The following is an 18055-nucleotide window of genomic DNA, read 5'->3' as shown; positions in this document are numbered from 1 at the left end:
ATATGGCCCCAATTTAACTGTCTAAACTCCTCGCAAGTCAGCTATGCTAACCAAAGTTCTTCATAACCAAATCCAGGCCTCTCCCTCCTGCATATTCAAATGTTGACATCTAGTAATGCTCAATCTCACTATATTCAGCCTAACTTCCTTTCTAAAACATATTCATCCTTAACTTATTTTTATCTTCTACCACATTTCCAGTTATGCAAGCTCAGAATATTAAGTAACTAATTCACATAGCTTAGTTATTGACAAAGCTAGAAAATTATAATTGAACTCCGTCACTACAGGTATACATTTATTTCCTTATTAGCATCAATAAATGAATAGAATCACTTGAACTACCTATAATGACAGTATGAAAGATGAGCACTACTCACAAAACAGCTTTTTCCAAATGAACTACTCCTCATGTTGGCCCTAATACTAGATTCTTTTCCTTTCTAAACCTAAAATTAGAATGCAAGTTTAGACTAATTGCTTCAGGGCTACAAACTTTGAATGCTAACTACTTTTATTACATAAAAATCCATTTCAAAATTAACATTCACCGAAGAGATTTCTTCAGGTAAATCACTTTTTTAAAAAGTAAAAATGGCAATTAGTTCTGAATTTATTACTGGTCAATTCAAAAATTACATATGCTATCACAACCTCACCAATGTCCACATACTCTTATGCTATTTTCCTTGACATGTTCATTTCAAAACCTGTTTATCAATCAAAAATATAAATGGTCAGTAAAATGATATCTAATTTATAAAATACGGAAAATAAATTGTGTTTTAGAATCATAGAGAAGAATATCTGCTTCCAGCTATGGGAGTAATTTTCCAACATAAATGACTGTGAAACTAGGCAAAATATGTAAGGCAACTGTCCTAAGACATTGTACTACAGGCAGTACAGGTATATGATTTTTCACAAGAGGGACACAAACCAGAGGAGTGCCCTGGCTTTCTGTGTAAAGGTACTTTCTGTCAATAGCACATGGAAGAGGAGCCCAAGAATACTTCACTCTTCCTCTTGCTGAGGAAGCTTTTGAGTTGTGTGGGATTTGTGGGGCAGGGTAACATACAAAGGAAAACTTCAAAGAAAAGGACCTCCAGAGAAAGTGGACAGGTGCATGCAAATCAATGAAATTAGAACACACCCTCACGCCATGCTCAAAAATAAACTCAAAATGGCTTAAAGACTTAAACCTAAGACATGACACCATGAAACTCCTGGTAGAGAACATAGGCAAAAACTCTTTGACATAAACTGTATTAATGTTTTATGTCAGTTTCTCAAGGCAATAGAAACAAAAATAAACAAATGGAACCTAATAAAACTTACAAGCTTCTGTGCAGCAAAGGAAACCATAAAAAAAAACAAAACAAAAAAACCCCGCCTACAGAATGGGAGAAAATGATGCAACCAACAAGGGCTTAATCTCCAAAATATACAAACAATTCATACAACTAAACAACAAAAAAACAAACAACTCAATCAAAAAATGGACAGAAGACTTTAATAGACACTTCTCCAAAAAAGATATACAGATGGCCACCAAGTACATGAAAAGATGCTCAACATCACTAACCATTAGAGAAATGCAAATCAAAACTACAATGAGGTACTTCCTCACACCAGTCAGAATGGCCATCATTAATAAGTCTACAAACAGCAAATGCTGGAGAGAGTGTAGAGAAAAGGGAACCCTCCTACACTGTTGGTGGGAACGTAAACTGGATATTCTGAAGGTCAGACTGTGCTGTAAGACTTGACTTAAAGTTTTGGCATGTCAAAATGGAGAAATCTCATGAACACCCAAGCATAAAAATGAGATCCAGAAAGGGCACACCTTAAAAGTGGGACTCCTGTAATGCTAAAGTAAGAGATTCTACAGATCAAGAGCCAGCAAAATATGGCTCATGGGCTAAAGTTGTATTGGAAGAAAGTCATGTCCGTTCATGTGATGTATTGTCTATGGCTACTTTTGCGTTGGAAGGGCAAAGATAAGTAGTTAACCCACTGCACCACAGTCAGAACTCCTGAATACTCTTAATTTTAGACTCTTTCAAAGAAAAAAAACAACCACACATACAGCTGAGTTAATTTATAAAACACTACTGCATTTACCTTGGCAGATTCACTTCTCTCCTATTTTTTTTTAATTGAAGTATAACTGATGTTGGGTTAGTTTCAAGTGTAAAGCAAAGTGATTAGGTTTTTTGTGTTTTTGTGTGTGTATGTATGTGTGTGTGTATACACACACACACACACAATCTTTGCAGATTCTCTCCCCTTATAAATTATAAAATATTGAGTGATATACAGTCCATGTTGGTTATCTATTTTATATAGAGTAGTGTGTATATATTAATCCCAACCTCCTAATTTATGCCTCCCCCACTCCTTTCCCCTTTGGTAACCATAAATTTGCTTTCTATGTCTATGACTCTATTTCTAAACAAGTTCATTTGTATCATTTTTTTCCCAGATTCCACATATAAGCATATCATATGAGATTTGTCTTTCTCTGTCTGACTTAACTTCATTTAGTATGATAATCTCTAGGTCCATCTATGTTGTTACAAATGGCATTGTTTCATTTTTTTATGGCAAGTAATATTCCACTGTATATATAAACCACATTTCTTTTATCCATTCCTTGTTGATGGACAGTCAGGTTACTTCCATGTCTTGGCTACTTTAAGTAGTGCTCCAAAGAACATTAGGGTGCGTGTATCTTTTCAAATTATGATTTTTCTCCAGATAACACACTCAGAAATAAGACTGATGGATTATAAATATGGCAGTTCCATTTTTTAGTTTTTTAAGAAACCTCCATACTGTTCTCTATAGTGGCTGCGCCAATTTACATTCCCACCACCAATGTAACAGGGTTCCTTTTTCTCCACACCTCTCCAGCATTTATTATTTATAAACTTTTTGGTGATGGCCATTCTGACCAGTGTGAAGTAATACTTCATTGTAGTTCTGACTTGCATTTCTCTAGTAATTAGCAATGTTGAGTATCTTTTCATGTGCCTTTGGCAATCTATATGCCTTTTTTGAAGAAATATCTATTGAGATCTTTTGCCCATTTTTGATTGAGTTACTTGTTTTTTTGATATTGAGAGTATGAGCTGTTTGTATATTTTGGAGATTAATCCCTTGTCAGTTACATTGTTTGCAAATATGTTCTCTCATTCTGTAGACTGTCTTTTTGTTTTGTTTATAGTTTCCCTTGCTGTGAAAAAGCTTTTTAAGTTTAATTAGGTCCTATTTGTTTATTTTTATTTCCACTACTCTAGGAGATGAGTCCAAAAATACACTGCTACAATGTATGTCAAAGAGTGTTCTGCCTATGTTTTCCTCAAGGAGTTTCATAGTACCTGGACTTACATTTAGGTCTTTAATCCATTTTGAGTTTATTTTTCTGTATGGTATAAGACAATAGTCTATTCTCATTCTTTTACAAGTAGTTGTCAGTTTTCCCAAAACCAGTTACTGAGGAGACTGTCTTTTCTCCATTGTATCTTCTTGCTACTTTTGTCATAGATTAACTGACCATAGGTGTATGGGTTTATTTCTGGGCTTCCTATCCTGTTCCACTGATCTGTGTTTTTGTACCAGTGCCATACTGTTTCGATTACTGTGGCTTTGTGGTGTTGCCTGAAATCAGGGAGCCTGCTTCCTCCTGCTGTTTTTCTTTCTCAAGATTGCTTTTGCTATTCAGGGTCTTTTGCATTTCTATAACATTTTAAGATTTTTGTTCTAACTCTGCAAAAAACACCATTGGTAATTTCATAGGGATTGCACTGGGTGTGTAGCTTGCCTTGGGCAGTATAGTCATTATGACAATATGGATTCTTCCAATCCAAGAACATGGTATATCTTTCCATCTGTTTGTGTCATCTTTATTTCTTTCATCAGTGTCTTACAGTTTTCATGGTACAGGTCATGTACCTCCTTGCATAGGTTTATTCTTAGGCATTTTGTTCTGTTTGATATGATAGTAAATGGGATTTTTTTCCCTAATTTCTCTGATTTTCTGTTGTTAGTGCAACGGATATCTGTGCCAAGAGATTTCTGTGCATTAATTTGTATCCTGCAACTTCACCAAATTCATTGATGACCTCTATTAGTTTTGTGGTAGCATCTTTAGGACTTTCCATGCATATAGTATCATGTCATCTTCAACAGTGACAGTTCTACATCTTATTTTCCAATTTGGATTCCTTTTATTTTTCTTCTCTGGTTGTTGTGGTTAGGACTTCCAAATCTATGTTGAATGAAAGTGACAAGAGAGGACATCCTTGTCTTGCTCCTGATCTTTTAAATGCTATTAGCTATGGGTTTGTTATACACGGCCTTTATTTTGTAAGACATGCATGTCTACTCTATGCCCACTTTCTGGAGAGTTTTTTCATAAATGGATGTTGAACTTTATCACAAGTTTTTTCTGCATCTACTGAGATAATCATATGGTATTTATTCTACAATTTGTTAATGTGATATATCACACTGACTGATTTGCAGATACTGAAAAATTCTTGCATCCCTGGAATAAATCCCACTTGATCACAGTGAATGATTTTTTTTAATGTATTGTAGCATTCAGTGTGCTAGTATTTTGTTGAAGATTTTTGCATCTGTGTTCATCAGTAATATTGGCCTGTAACTTTCCTTTTTTTTGTCTGTTTTTGGTATCAAGGTGATGATGGTAGCCTCACAGAATGAACTTGGAAGTGTTCCTACCTCTGCGATTTTTTGAAATTGTCTCAGAAGGATAGATGTCAACTATTCTCTAAATGTTTGACAGAATTCGCCTGTGGAGTCATCTGATCCTAAACTTTGATTCGTTGGGAGTTTTTAAATTATAGATTTAATTTCAGTACTTAAATTGCTCTGTTCATATATTCTATTCCTTCCTGTTTCAGTCTTGAAGATTGTACCTTTTGAAGAATGCGTCCATTTCCCACAAGCTGTCCATTTTACTGGCACACAGTTGCATGCAGTAGTCTCTTATGGTCCCTTGTATTTCTGTGTCGTCAGTTATAACTTCTCCTTTTTCATTTCATGGTTTATTGATTTGGGCCCTTTTTTTTCTTGATAAGTCTGACTAAAAGTTTATCAATTATGATATCTTCTCAAAGAACCACCTTTTAGTATCATTGATCTTTTCTACTGTTTTGTTCATCTCTGTTTCATTTGTTTCTGCTCTGACCTTTATGACTTCTTTCCTTATACTAACTTTGAGTTTTGTTTGTTCTTCTTTGTCTAGCTGCTTTGAATAAGGTTGAGATTTTGTTGTTGTTGTTGTTTGTTTCCTGAGATAAGTCTGTATTGCTATAAACGTCCTTCTTAGAATTGCTTTTAATGCATCCCCCAGGTTCTGAGTTATCATGTCTTCGTTTTATCTCCAGTTTTTTTTTAATTTCCTCTTTGATTTCTTCAGTGATCCATTAGTTGTTCAATAGCATATTGTTCAGCCTCTGTATGTTTGTGTTTTTTGTAGTTTTTTCTTGTAGTTGATTTCTAATCTCATAGTGGTATGGTCAAGAAGGATACTTGATATGATTTTAATTTTTTTAATTTACTGAGGCTTGCTTTGTGGCTCAGCTTGTGATCTATCCTGAACAATGCTCCATGTGCACTTGAAAAGAATTTATATTCTGCTGCTTTTAGATGGAATGCTCTATAAAATATCAATTAAGTCCATCTGCTCTAATATGTCATTTAAGGCCTGAGAACATACACTTTAAAAACACAAGTGTGTTAAAACTAAAAGAGTGTAAAAAAGTCATCTGAGCACTTATCCTACAAAATCTGGGATGACTCTATTAAAACCAAGCAACGTAGGAGTTCCCATTGTGGCGCAATGGAAATGAGGTTGCAGGTTCCATCCCTAGTCTCACTCAGTGGGTTAAGGATCTGGTGTTGCCATAAGCTGTGGTGTAGGTCACAGATGTGGCTCAGATCTGGCATTGCTGTGGCTGTGGTGTAGGCCAGCAGCTGTAGCTCCAATTAGACCCCTAGCCTTTGAACATCCATATGCCACGGGTGCGGCCCTAAAAAGACAAAAGACAAAAAAAAAAGAAAAAGAAAAAAGTCAAGCAAGGTAGAGTCAAAGACAAGGAATATTATTTTGAGATTACCAGTGGTAAAGAGGGGCATGTGATAATCATAAAGAACTAAGTGGACATAACACTAAATAGATATAACAACACTAAAGGTATGTGAGAAAAGTGTAAGGGAAGTATGTGAAGCAGAAACTAAAGGGAAACAAGGACAAATCTACAAATTTTATTTAAAAATTGCAAAGCTCAACCCTCTCTTTTTTTTTTAGGGACACAGGTGCATCATATGAAAGTTCCCAGGCTAGAGGTCAAATCAGAGCTGCTAGTGCCGGCCTACACCACAGCCACACAACACCAGATCCTTAACCCACTGAGCAAGGCCTGGGATAGAACCTCTATCTTCATGGATACCAGCTGGGTTCATTTCCTCTGAGCCACAAGGGGTACTCTGCTCAACTCTCAGTTAAGTGATAGACTATACACACATGCACGTAAACACACACTCAAAAAATAAGGATATAGATGATTTAGACAACACTCCAATGAACTGATTTTTACAGAGCACTACAACCAACAACAGAATACACATTTTTCTCAAGTACACATGAAATATTCACCAAGATAAACCATTTCCTGATCTATAAAACAAATTTCAATAAATTTAAAAGGACTGAAATCATGCAGTGTATGTTCTCTGAGCACATGAATTAATTTGAGATCAATAAAACAGAAAAATTCTGGAAAATCCCCAAATGTTTGTAAATTCTAAATAGCTCATGGATCAAAGAATATTATCAGAAGGGAGGTGTAACCACTATGGAAAACAGTATGGAGGCTCCTCAGAAAACTAAATATAGAACTACTTACTGTAAGATCCAGCAATCCCACTCCTGGGCATGTATCTGGACAAAACTATAATTCAAAAAGAGACATGCACCCCTATGTTTATTGCAGCACTATTCACAAGAGCCAAGACATGGAAACTATATAATGTCTATTGACAGATGAAGGGATTAAGGAGATGTGGTACATACATACAATGGAATACTACTCGGCCATAAAAAAAGAATGAAATAATGCCATTAAAGAATTTTTAAATCAAATGATAATGAAAATCTGCAGAATACAGCTAAAGCAATGTTTAAAGAGAAATTTATAGCTCTAAATGCTTTTAGGAAAAAAAGGCTAAATTCAAAGTTTAAAGTTTCCACCCAAGGAAACAAGAAAAAAAAAGAAGAGTGAGTTTATTAACCCAAATAAGTTACAGAATATAAATAAAATAACAGCAGAGACCAATGATATGAAAAACCAATGATATGAAAAACTGCAGAGGGAAAAAAAAAAAAATCAATGAAACCAAAAGCTGGTTCTGTGAAAAGATCAATAGAAATGATAATCCCTAAAATAATCAAGAAAAACAAGTTTGGAAATAAAAGAGAGACTTTCATTAAAAATCCTAAAAACATATGAGAATATTATAAACAAGTTTATGCCAATGAAGTAGACAACTTAGGGGAGTGGACAAATTCCCTGATGTCCACTCATTAAGATTAAAGAGTCAAATTCCTTGAAAGGTACATGTTTCCAAACTGACACAAGTAGAAACAAAAAAATCTGAATACCTCTTTATCACTTAAAGAAAGTATATCTATAATTTAAAATTTTCTGCACAAAGAAAACTCCAAGGCCAGATGGTTTCACTACTAAATTTTACAAACATCTAAGGATGCTTATACAAACTCTTTCATTATATAAAGGAAGAGCAAGCACTTTCCAAATGTTTTACAAATTTACACACTAATACAAAAAACCAGACAAGGGTGTTAAAAGAAAATAAAAATACAGAAAAATACCCCTACACACACATGCAAAAATCATTAATAAAATATGAGCAAAATGAATCCAACAATTTTTTTTTTTTTTTTTCGCCAAGGCAGGCAGCAGCTTGATGAGATCCTTCATCTCAGTTCCGAGACCAGGGACTGAACACAAGCCACAGTGGTTAAAGTACCTAATCCTAACCCCTGGATCACCAGGGAACTCTCAAGTGCAGCAATTCTCAAAAAGTATTATATTAACAGCATGAAAAAGAAACATTATATGATCATCTCAATAGACACCAACAGGCATGTGATAAAATTCAACACCCATTTCATAAAAATTCTCAGCAAACTGGGAATAAAAGGAAACTTTCTCAACCTAAAAGTCAAGACCTCTAGAGAAAATATGCAGTCAACATCATATTTAACAATGAAAGACTAAACACATTTCCTCAAGATGCAGAAAAAAAGCAAGGAATCAACAGGCCTTCTCACCACATTTATGGCATAAAGATGAAGAAAAAGTAGAAATATCTTAACTTGCAGATAATAGGACAATGTGGTTAGAAAAATTCTAATTGTTTAAAAAAACAACAACCTAAAAATCCTACCAGAACTAGTAATAAGTGAATTTAGGAAGGATACAGGAAAGATAGAAGAATATACAAAAATCATTATATTTCCAAATACTAGCAACCAACAAATGGAAAATTTTTTAAATTTTAATAAGTCCCCTGGTGGCTCAGTGGGTTAAGGATCCAGCATTGTAAGTGCTGTGGTGCAGGTTCAGCCCCTAGCCCAGGAACTTCCATATGCCATGGGCACAGCCACACACACAAAAAAATGTTAATATCATTTATAGAAGCAACGACAACAAAAAAATACTTAGGAATAAATTTAGCAACAGAGATCCAAAACTGCTAAACTCAACTATATATAATACTGTTGAGAGAACTCAAAGAAGACCTAAAACATCAGAGGGAGAGAGACGTACATGGACAGGAAGACCTAATATTGCTGTGTGTTAGGAAAGAGTTCTCTCTGAGTTTCTTGTGCTTCTGCATATCTTGTGAACAGAGGCTTGGCATTGACTGTCTTTGTTCCTGATTATTTTTTCAAAGATGTTTATATAGCAAACAGCCTTGGATATGAAAATAGTGTCTTCCTCTTAAGTAACAGGCAGACATGCTTATTTTGTAGTGGAAGGTTCAGTTTCTCTAAATTCAAGGCTCCTCTCCTTGAGGAATCCATAGCAAGCACAAATATCACTTGGCCCTGTCCATGTTACCCTATGGGAAATGGGACTCAGGAAACCTGCACAAGAAAATGGTGACATTCTGGCTATTATCGTTGTTATGAGTAATAAAGCCCTTTGTCTCTGGCCCAGGCATCTATGTCTACTACCAGCATCCATGAACTACAAAGGCTAACTTGTTAGCTTGTAATAAGGTAAAAATCTCAAAACCTAAAATGTCAGTTCTCCTCACAGTAATCTCTGGTGTCAGTGCAATCCCAATCAAATCCCAGCAGACATTTTGTAGAAATGAATAAGTCAATTCTAAAATGTATATAAAAGGGCCTACAAATGATGAAATAATTTTTTAAAGATAAAAGTTGGAATAAAAATCAATCACACTACTTGATTTTAAGACTTACTGTAAAGCTACAGTCATCAAAACAGTCTGGAATTAGCATAAAGGTAGACGAATAGATCAATAGCACAAAGTAGATGCACATATATAGGCACATTTATATGGTCAACTGATTTTTGACAAAGACATCAAAGCAATTCATTAGAGATAGACAAATTCTCCACCTCCTCAAAAAAAAAAAAAATTCTGCTGAGAAAACTAGGTGTCTATATGGAAAAATATATATAAATTTAGATCTATAACTCTTCCATAGGCAAAAATTAACTTAAGATGGATCACAGATTTAGAAATAAAGGCTAAAACTATCAAGCTTCTAAAAGAAAACAGAATATCTTCACAACCAGTAGGCAAATATGTCTTAGCACATAGAAACCGCTAACCATAAAAGAAAACCTGAAAAACTAAGACTTCATCAAAATTAGAAAATTATAATCATCAAAAGGAACCATCAATGAAATTAATATGCAAGCTATAGATTAAGAAAATACATTCACAATCCACGTATCTGACAAAAGACTTTTACCCAGAATGTATTAAAAAACTCCTGCATGTGGGTTCGATCCCTCGCCTGATTCAGTGGGTTAAGGATCTGGCGTTGCCACGAGCTGTTGTGGTGCAGGTCGCAGACACGGCTCGGATCTGGCATTGCTGTGGCTGTGGTTGCAGCTCTGATTTGACCCCTAACCTGGGAAAATATGCTGCAGGTGTAGCCATAAAAAGACAAAAAAAAAAAAAAGAAAGAAAGAAAAGAAAACCTCCTGCAAATCAGAAAAAACATACAACCCAAAGTAAGAATGGGCAAATTACTGAAATATTTCATAAAAGAAAATACACAAGTAACCAACAGACATGTAGAAATCCTCTAATTCATTAGTTGTTAGGGAGACCTAAATTAAAACCAAAGTGGCTAAAATTTAAAAGACTGAAAATAATAAATGTTGGTGAGACTGTAAAACCACTAACTTTTATACACTGCTGATGGAAGTGGAAATACTTTGAAGAACAATTTGGCAATTTCTTATAGTTAAATATATACCTATCCCATGACTCAGCAATTCTGTTATTCTCACTCAGTTCTATTCTCTTTACTCAAGAAAAAGGAAAAACGTGTGTCGACCAAAAGGACTATACAAGGATGTGCATAGCATTCTTTTGTTTATAAGCCAGAAACTATGTCCAAATGTTCATCAACAAATGAATGAACAAATTGTGATCTTATGGGACACTACTCAGTAGTAAGAAGGAATAAATTACTGATACTTGCGACATCACTAATAAATCTCAAAAACATACTGAATGCAAATAACCAGGCAAAAAAGAGTACATATTATGTGACTCCATTCATATAATGCTCTATAATAGGCAAAACTAATCTATGGTGAAGGAAATCAGACAGTGGTTGCTTGGGATTGAGGGGTTGGGAGGACAGAATTGAAATGAATTGACTACTAAAGACCCAAGGGATCTTTCTGAGATGATGTAAATGTTCTATATCTGAACCTAAAACTATTGAAACTTAAGATCCATGCACCTTATTGTATGTAAATTATATCTTAACAAACACATTAAAACTTAAAAAGCATATTTGCCCTCTTCAACAAATAAATTTCAGAGAAGCAGAACCTACAAGCAAGCAAGGAAGAACTCACAGGCAGACTAAGAGACCTATACAATAAATCAATCCATTGCAATAGATGGACCTTATTTAGAATCTGATTTTTTTAAAAACTGTTTCAAAGAAGTCATTTATGACATTCACTGCATAACAAAATGTAAACACTGGCTGAATATTTGATATGAATTATTGTCAAATATTATTCATATCTGAGTAGGAATAATATGATTATGTTTTGCAAAGGAGTATTTAACGGTCTGCAAGCTACATAATGAAATACTTATGAGGGTGCAGGACTGGCAGAATTGGCCATGGGTGGATGATTGTTGGGGCTAAGTGATGGTTAAATGAGGTTTTATAAATTCTGTCTTTATGTTTGAAATTTTTCATAGCAAAAAGTAAAAATAATTTTTAAAATCTCTCCAAAAAAAAAGAGATAAGGCAACATACACATACTAAAATTCTATTATCTTAAAGCAAATTTAGTCACAAATTTTACCTACAATTTTTTTTTTTTTGGTCTTTTTGTCCTTTTAGAATGTTACAGGAACACATGAGTAAAGCAACTTAAAAATTAATAGTCAATGTTCCAAGAAACAAAAAACTATCAGTTAAATTGTAAAATTATCAATTCCTCCTTTAGCGTTGAAAGGAATGATGATGCCATCCATCTCAGAAGACCTTAGCATCAGTAGAGCTGGGCCTTGCCACTCCACATGCCTATGTCCTACATTAACTAGCCACAAAGGTCACACCCACTCATTTAAATACTGCTGATGAATTATGGTTCTGCTCTTGCACTTCCCATTCCTGGTGCTGACACCCCCAGAGAGACCTTTTAGGGTCTATATTTAGAAACAGGAACAAAAAGTCTCAAAGAATGTACTGTAACAACAGTGTATCTACAACATTTACTTCTACTTAGAGGTCCTAGGGAAAAATCAAGAAATATCATCCATGTGGTTGGTACTTTTAAACTAGACTAGCAAAATACCTTTAAAATGTGCTATTGGAAGTTCCCGTCATCGCACAGCAGAAACTAATCCAACTAGGAACCATGACGTTGCAGGTTCGATCCCAGACCTCGCTCAGTGGATTAAGGATTCGGCATTGCCGTGAGCTGTGGTGTCGGTCACAGATGCGACTCGGATCTGGCATTGCTGTGGCTGTAGCTCCAATTAGACCCCTAGCCTGGGAACCTCCATATGCTGCAGATGTGGCCCTAAAAAGCAAAAAAATAAATAAATAAATAAATAGTGCTATTTAAACTGGGACTTCGGATCAGCAGTGTTTCAAATAAATTGCTTTTTTTTTGGTCTTTTTTTGTTGTTGTTGTTGTTGTTGCTATTTCTTGGGCCGCTCCCGAGGCATATGGAGGTTCCCAGGCTAGGGGTTGAATCGGAGCTGTAGCCACCGGCCTACGCCAGAGCCACAGCAACGCGGGATCCGAGCCGAGTCTGCAACCTACACCACAGCTCACGGCAACGCCGGATCGTTAACCCACTGAGCGAGGGCAGGGACCGAACCCGCAACCTCATGGTTCCTAGTCGGATTCGTTAACCACTGCGCCACGGCGGGAACTCCGCTCCCAACTTTTATACTCAGTCAGAAAACTGAAAATGGTTAACAAGAGAAATTATTCAGAATCTCTAAATTCATCAATTCCATTCCTTGTTGTCATTGATTTAAAAAGCACCAACATTCTTTTCATTGTTTTACATCCATGGCCTCCAAGTACTATCAATTATTCTTTATAAAATCTCTTCTTAAATATAAAGATTCAGAGACAAAGAAATTATGCTTCCTAGAGTTTCTTATATTCTTCCCTGTATTCAATTTTCACTGAATAAACTACTAAATGAACTAGTTCAGGCTCTACTCACCTCTCTCAGAACTATTGCAAAATCTTTCTAAATAGTTCCTTTTTTCTTTCCAACCTATCTTGAATACCGTTGCTTTTCTAACACTGCTTTTATTTTACTTTATTTTATTTTATTTTATTGCTTTTTAGGGCCACACTAGCGGCATGAGGAGTTTCCCAGGCTAGGGGTCTAATCAGAGCTACAGCTGCTGGCCTACGCCACAGCCACAGCAACGCCAGATCCAAGCCGAGTCTGTGTACTACACCACAGCTCACAGCAATGCCAGAGACTTAACCCACTGAGGGAGGCCAGGGATGGAACTGGTAACCTCATGGCTCCTAGTCAGATTCGCTTCCGCTGCGCCACGACAGGAACCCCTAACACTTCTTTTATGATGCCAGGTTTCAGCTCAATAATTTTCAATAGTTTCCTAATGCCTAAAGCAGAAATTCAGGAAAAGATGAAAAATAATGAAGTGACTTTCTACTTTGGAAATAGTAACAAAAACATTTTTTGTTTTATAACATAAATTGCCAAAACCAAGGGCAACTGTCAACAGCAGAGCATGGATAAAAGCACGATAATAAAACCCTAATTCCTTAAATTTGCATGCAATACCCTTCAGAATCCAGATCTACCATACATTTTCAATCTTAATTAACACTGGCTTAGAATACATCCAGAGATCAACTCAGTGTCATCCTTAATGAATGTCTGCACTTCTCTCAATTCAATTGCTATCTGGTTTCCCTTCCATATCTTCAAAGCCTAGGTTAACCAAACCATCTGAAGCCAATGTTTCTCCATGAAAAATGGTCAGCAGGCAAGAAGCTTCAGTCTTACTTCATTTACTACATTGCAATAAGGATGGATGCTTCAAGTACCAGAGCAAACAGCAAAATTACAACCTACCAAGTGATGGAAATCATGGTTTTCAAAAAAATGGGGTAAACAACATTGTTAAATACAAGTGTCAGGGATCTACCATACCCAGTAACATAAACCCTCCTCCAGTCAGACTGTTCTTATGTGTCTAACCATGCTCTGCACATTTCTCACGTTCTTTGTCTTTACTCACATCAGCCCTTTAGTTCTTCTGAATCTTCAAAACTATATTTTTGTTCCAAAATCCCAATATAATTAAGGAACATATTTCTAAAATAAGCAATACTTTAAAAAGTCAAATTTACCGTGGCCTGCTTAGAGACCTCGCATGATCTAAGTATAGTCAATCTCCCCACTCTGTTACACTTTCTCCCCCTGGTTTTTCTCACTAGCAGTCTTACTAAATTCTCAAACATACAAAGCTCATTCCTGCCTCAGGTCTTTTGCCTCCTAGGAGCATCTTGGAAATGCTTTATCTCTGCCACTCAAATCTCACCTCCTCAGAAAGGCCCTTCTCAGTGCCACCCTACCTAAAAAGGTTCCCACACATATCAATCATTTACCACACTATTATCCTCTAATTTTTCTCATACACTTAACACTATTCTGAGTTATTTATGTGCTTATTTTCTCTACTTCCCCCATAGGGAGCACATGTGTCTTACTTATAGCTATATCCTCATAGCCTACCACAGTACCTGTCTCTTTATAGGTAATCAGTTGAATGAATGAACAAACTGTTAAGAAAGCTAGACTCAGTGAAATGACTTAAATATCCTGATCAAAAGCATGATGTTCCTTCATTTTCTAAAGGAACTAAAGTTTCCAAATAAGCAACATCAATACAGAAGTAGGGAATTATGTAAAAATAGAGCAGGTAATATTCTCTCTCCTTTGTCTTCCAAACTTAGTATTCCAAAAGTCAAAATTCCAAGAGAATGCTGTCACCTCCTGAATCTCCAAGGTTCAAAGAACAGAACTCTTTTGTTTCCATACAGGAATACAAGATGACAAATTAGTATGCTTTCATTAATCATAACATTTTCCATTTGCAAATTTCTTATCACTTGATATTTTTCTACTTCACTTTAGTTTCTCTAAAATGTGTTTTTTACTCAGAAAAGGAAAAAATGAGTTTCTCCTTAATTCTACTATCTTCAGTGTAGAGATTACTGTTTTTAGTAATGGTTTGGGGTATGTAAATATCAAAATGTTATGCAGAAACATCACTATTGGCTTGTTTTTCCCACTACGGAACAGAAGTGAACTGAAGAAAAAAAAAAATTCTTCTATGACCTCAGACTGATAGTTGTTTTCTAGAAAAAAGAATCATTTCTAAAATCCTACAAAGCTAACACAATTTCTCAGCAGACTATTACACTACCTGATTCTTTCTTCTTGCTCAGTTTTTACATTAAGATCCTACTAGTGAGACACTTTCTGTCTCAGAAAAATCAAGCTACGTGTTAATAAGTTAATGACGTGTCTAACGAGATGAATTCTCAATCTCGAACAAATCTCATTTTTTTCTTTTCCGAAATGGACAATTTGCTAAGATGCAAAGGGTAATAAAACAATGCTCCTAAAAATAACTTACAACCGGGTAGTCATGTGAATGAAAAGATTTGCCGACTATTTGCACACTACGCACATCTGTCTTTGCGGACCTAAAATATATTACTTTTACTACAAAAAGAGTATTACTTTTTTACTACGAAATAGTATTTCTAAACCAGTAAATAAAAACATGTCTCAGAACATTTTATTAAGTCTCATGGTAAATCTGCCACAATTTCAACTGGCCTATTCCCGACAAGGAATCCACAGGTTTTCTCTTCTTTCATAATGTCAACCATTTTGCCTTTTCCTTTTTTTCTCTACTATTCAATTACGATGCATTAAGATACTAAACCTCTCCACCATAACAACGATTCCTCTCACTCTGCAGCAGAACCCCTGGCAGAACTGCGCCCCGTCGTAACGAGATACCCAAGTCCCACTTCCCTGGCTCTGTTAAGCTGGTGGGAAGTCGCCACATCACAACCCGGGTAAGCTGGGCGGTGGCAGGACTTCGCCAGAACTCTGCTTCCCAACCCTCCACGCGCCACACCACTGGAGGCGCTCTCCCTTCACTGCAGCTGGGTCAAAGTGGACGTTTTCCACTGGGCATCAGCACAGCGGGGGAGAGAGGGGAAGAAGCGCAAAAGGCCACCCAAGCCGAGCAAAGGGTGAGGAGGGGGGGTCATTGCTGAATGCAGGTAAAGCCCAACAGCAAAACTGCGTCTTCTCCCTAGAAGCCATTGACACGGACAGACAAAAGATTAGGGCGCCAAGGCCTTTCTTTCCATCCTCACCCCGGAACCGAGTCAACCCCAGAAATCCACACCCCTCGTCCCTCGATAAACACCCAGCTCCAGCAAGGGGTGGGTGCCTAACTTCCGGGACGCAGTGTAAGGGGGACCAGAGAGAAGAACCTGGGAGCAGACAGGGTGCACGTGTTCCCTAAAAGCACACGGACAATAAAGAGCAAGCCCCAGCTTCCTTGGCCGCCCCACCCTGCTCCCCACGTCTCCCACCAGGGGGGGGCGCCTTCTCCCCAAGGTCTGCAGACAAAGCCCCTCTGGGCGGAGAGGAAGGCTGGGCCGGAGCCTCTGGGGGCAGCACACAAAAGAGGGAGGGGCGCGAGGGGCGGTGCGAGGCAGAGGGCGCGGCACTCACCCACTGAGCCTGAGGAGCCTCTGCGCTTGGGCGCGGCCGGCGTGGAGGGGGGCGCGGCGGGGGCCGGGGCGGCCGGGGTCCACGCGGGCTCCGCCTGGGGGCTTACGCCGGCTGGAGGAGGAGGGGGAGGCCGGGCCGGAGGCTCATCGTCCTCAGTGAGGTTGGAGGGCGAGGCTGTAGCAACAGACGGTGGGGAGGGCGCGGACATCTCCAACGACGTGGGGTTCTGGTCCCAAGACGGCTGCTGCTCCCGGGCGGCGAGGGGCGCAGCAGGCAGGGGCCCCCGGGGCGGCGGGGGCACGAAGTCATTGCCAAAGTCCAGCAGGGGCGCGCCGGCGGGGGAGGGGGCGGCGGCGGCGGTGGGCACAGGGGCCGCCGACAGCCCGGCGGCAGGCTTCCTCTCCAGCACCTCCAGCTCCTCCAGGTCCTCGTCCTCGTCCTCGTCTTCCTCCTCCTCCTCCTCTTCCTCTTCGTCCTCGGGTTCCCTCACGAACTGGTACTTGAACGCGGGCTGAGGCCGGGGCGGGCTGTCCGAGGACGAGGAGACCAGAGGCGACTGGTCCATGTCTTCCATGGCTGGCGGGTCAGAGATGATGCTGCAACTGCTGCCTCCGCGGGAGACGCTTCTCTGAGCCGCAGGCGGTTGTGGGGGGTGGGGAGACTAAGAGGGGCAGGGCCCAGCGAGCCGAGGGACCTGCAGTGGCGGCGGCTCCCGGAACAATGAGACTGCTCCTCCTGCCTCCGCGCCCGTGATGCGCCACCCGCCCCGTCCCCAGTTGCCGCTGCCGCCGCCGCCCAGACGAGCAAAGGAGACAGGCCAGCCGACACTCCGCCCACTTTAGCGTGACTCACCCTCCCCGCCAGGGAGAGGCACGGACTGGCGCGAGAAGAGCAAGCCAATCATCTAAACGATAGAGATGACCGACAACCAGCCTGCCCAACGGAAAAGGAAAAAGACAAAAGTAGGTGGGTCTTACTGCACTTCCTCTCTCTTACCGGCCGGGGTGGGTTCGATGGGCGGGGTTTGGGACTGGGCTCTACCCTCCACCTAGAGTAGGTGCGGGTGGGGCTGAGGGTCTCGGCCTTACCCACAGCTAGAGGCAGGTTTGGGAGGTTAGAGAACTGGGAAAGCAAGCGGGCTCCCTGCCTGCCTTGAGGGGTCGGAGAGGCTCCCGGCGCGCCACCGGAAGGGCGTTATCTTGGCAACTGGGTGTGGAAACTTTCCTCCCAGGAAAGGAAAAAACCCAGAGTGGAGAAAGGTACTAAATAACGGGACTATGAACTTGATCTTGATAATTGAAGTATGCATTAAGTTTTAGAAGATTTTGAAATCAAAGATTGTATTTTTCAAATTTACATTCCTAAATCACCTCATCACTACTACCATCACCACCGTAAAAGAAAAAATAACTTTTTTGACACTTTTAAGATC

The 18055-nt window shown here is 38.8% G+C and overlaps 1 protein-coding gene across 4 annotated transcripts in view; it reads right to left on the bottom strand.

The window, feature by feature from the left end:
* Positions 1 to 17457, bottom strand: part of RTN4 (reticulon 4) — a 73911-nt gene extending 56454 nt beyond the window's left edge. The window contains exon 1 of one of the 4 annotated variants that reach the window (XM_047782071.1): positions 16624 to 17457. In XM_047782071.1, coding sequence (XP_047638027.1) covers positions 16624 to 17197 — 574 coding nt within the window. In that variant the 5' untranslated portion in view covers positions 17198 to 17457. The remainder of the gene's footprint in view (positions 1 to 16623) is intronic. The other 3 variants (XM_047782075.1, XM_047782074.1, XM_047782072.1) reach the window with 3 other exon arrangements.
* Positions 17458 to 18055: the final 598 nt, after the last annotated feature.

The sequence above is a fragment of the Phacochoerus africanus genome, chromosome 5 (assembly GCF_016906955.1).
Source record: "Phacochoerus africanus isolate WHEZ1 chromosome 5, ROS_Pafr_v1, whole genome shotgun sequence".
In the NCBI taxonomy this organism is placed as follows: domain Eukaryota; kingdom Metazoa; phylum Chordata; class Mammalia; order Artiodactyla; family Suidae; genus Phacochoerus; species Phacochoerus africanus.
This window is presented reverse-complemented; position numbering and strand designations above follow the sequence as displayed.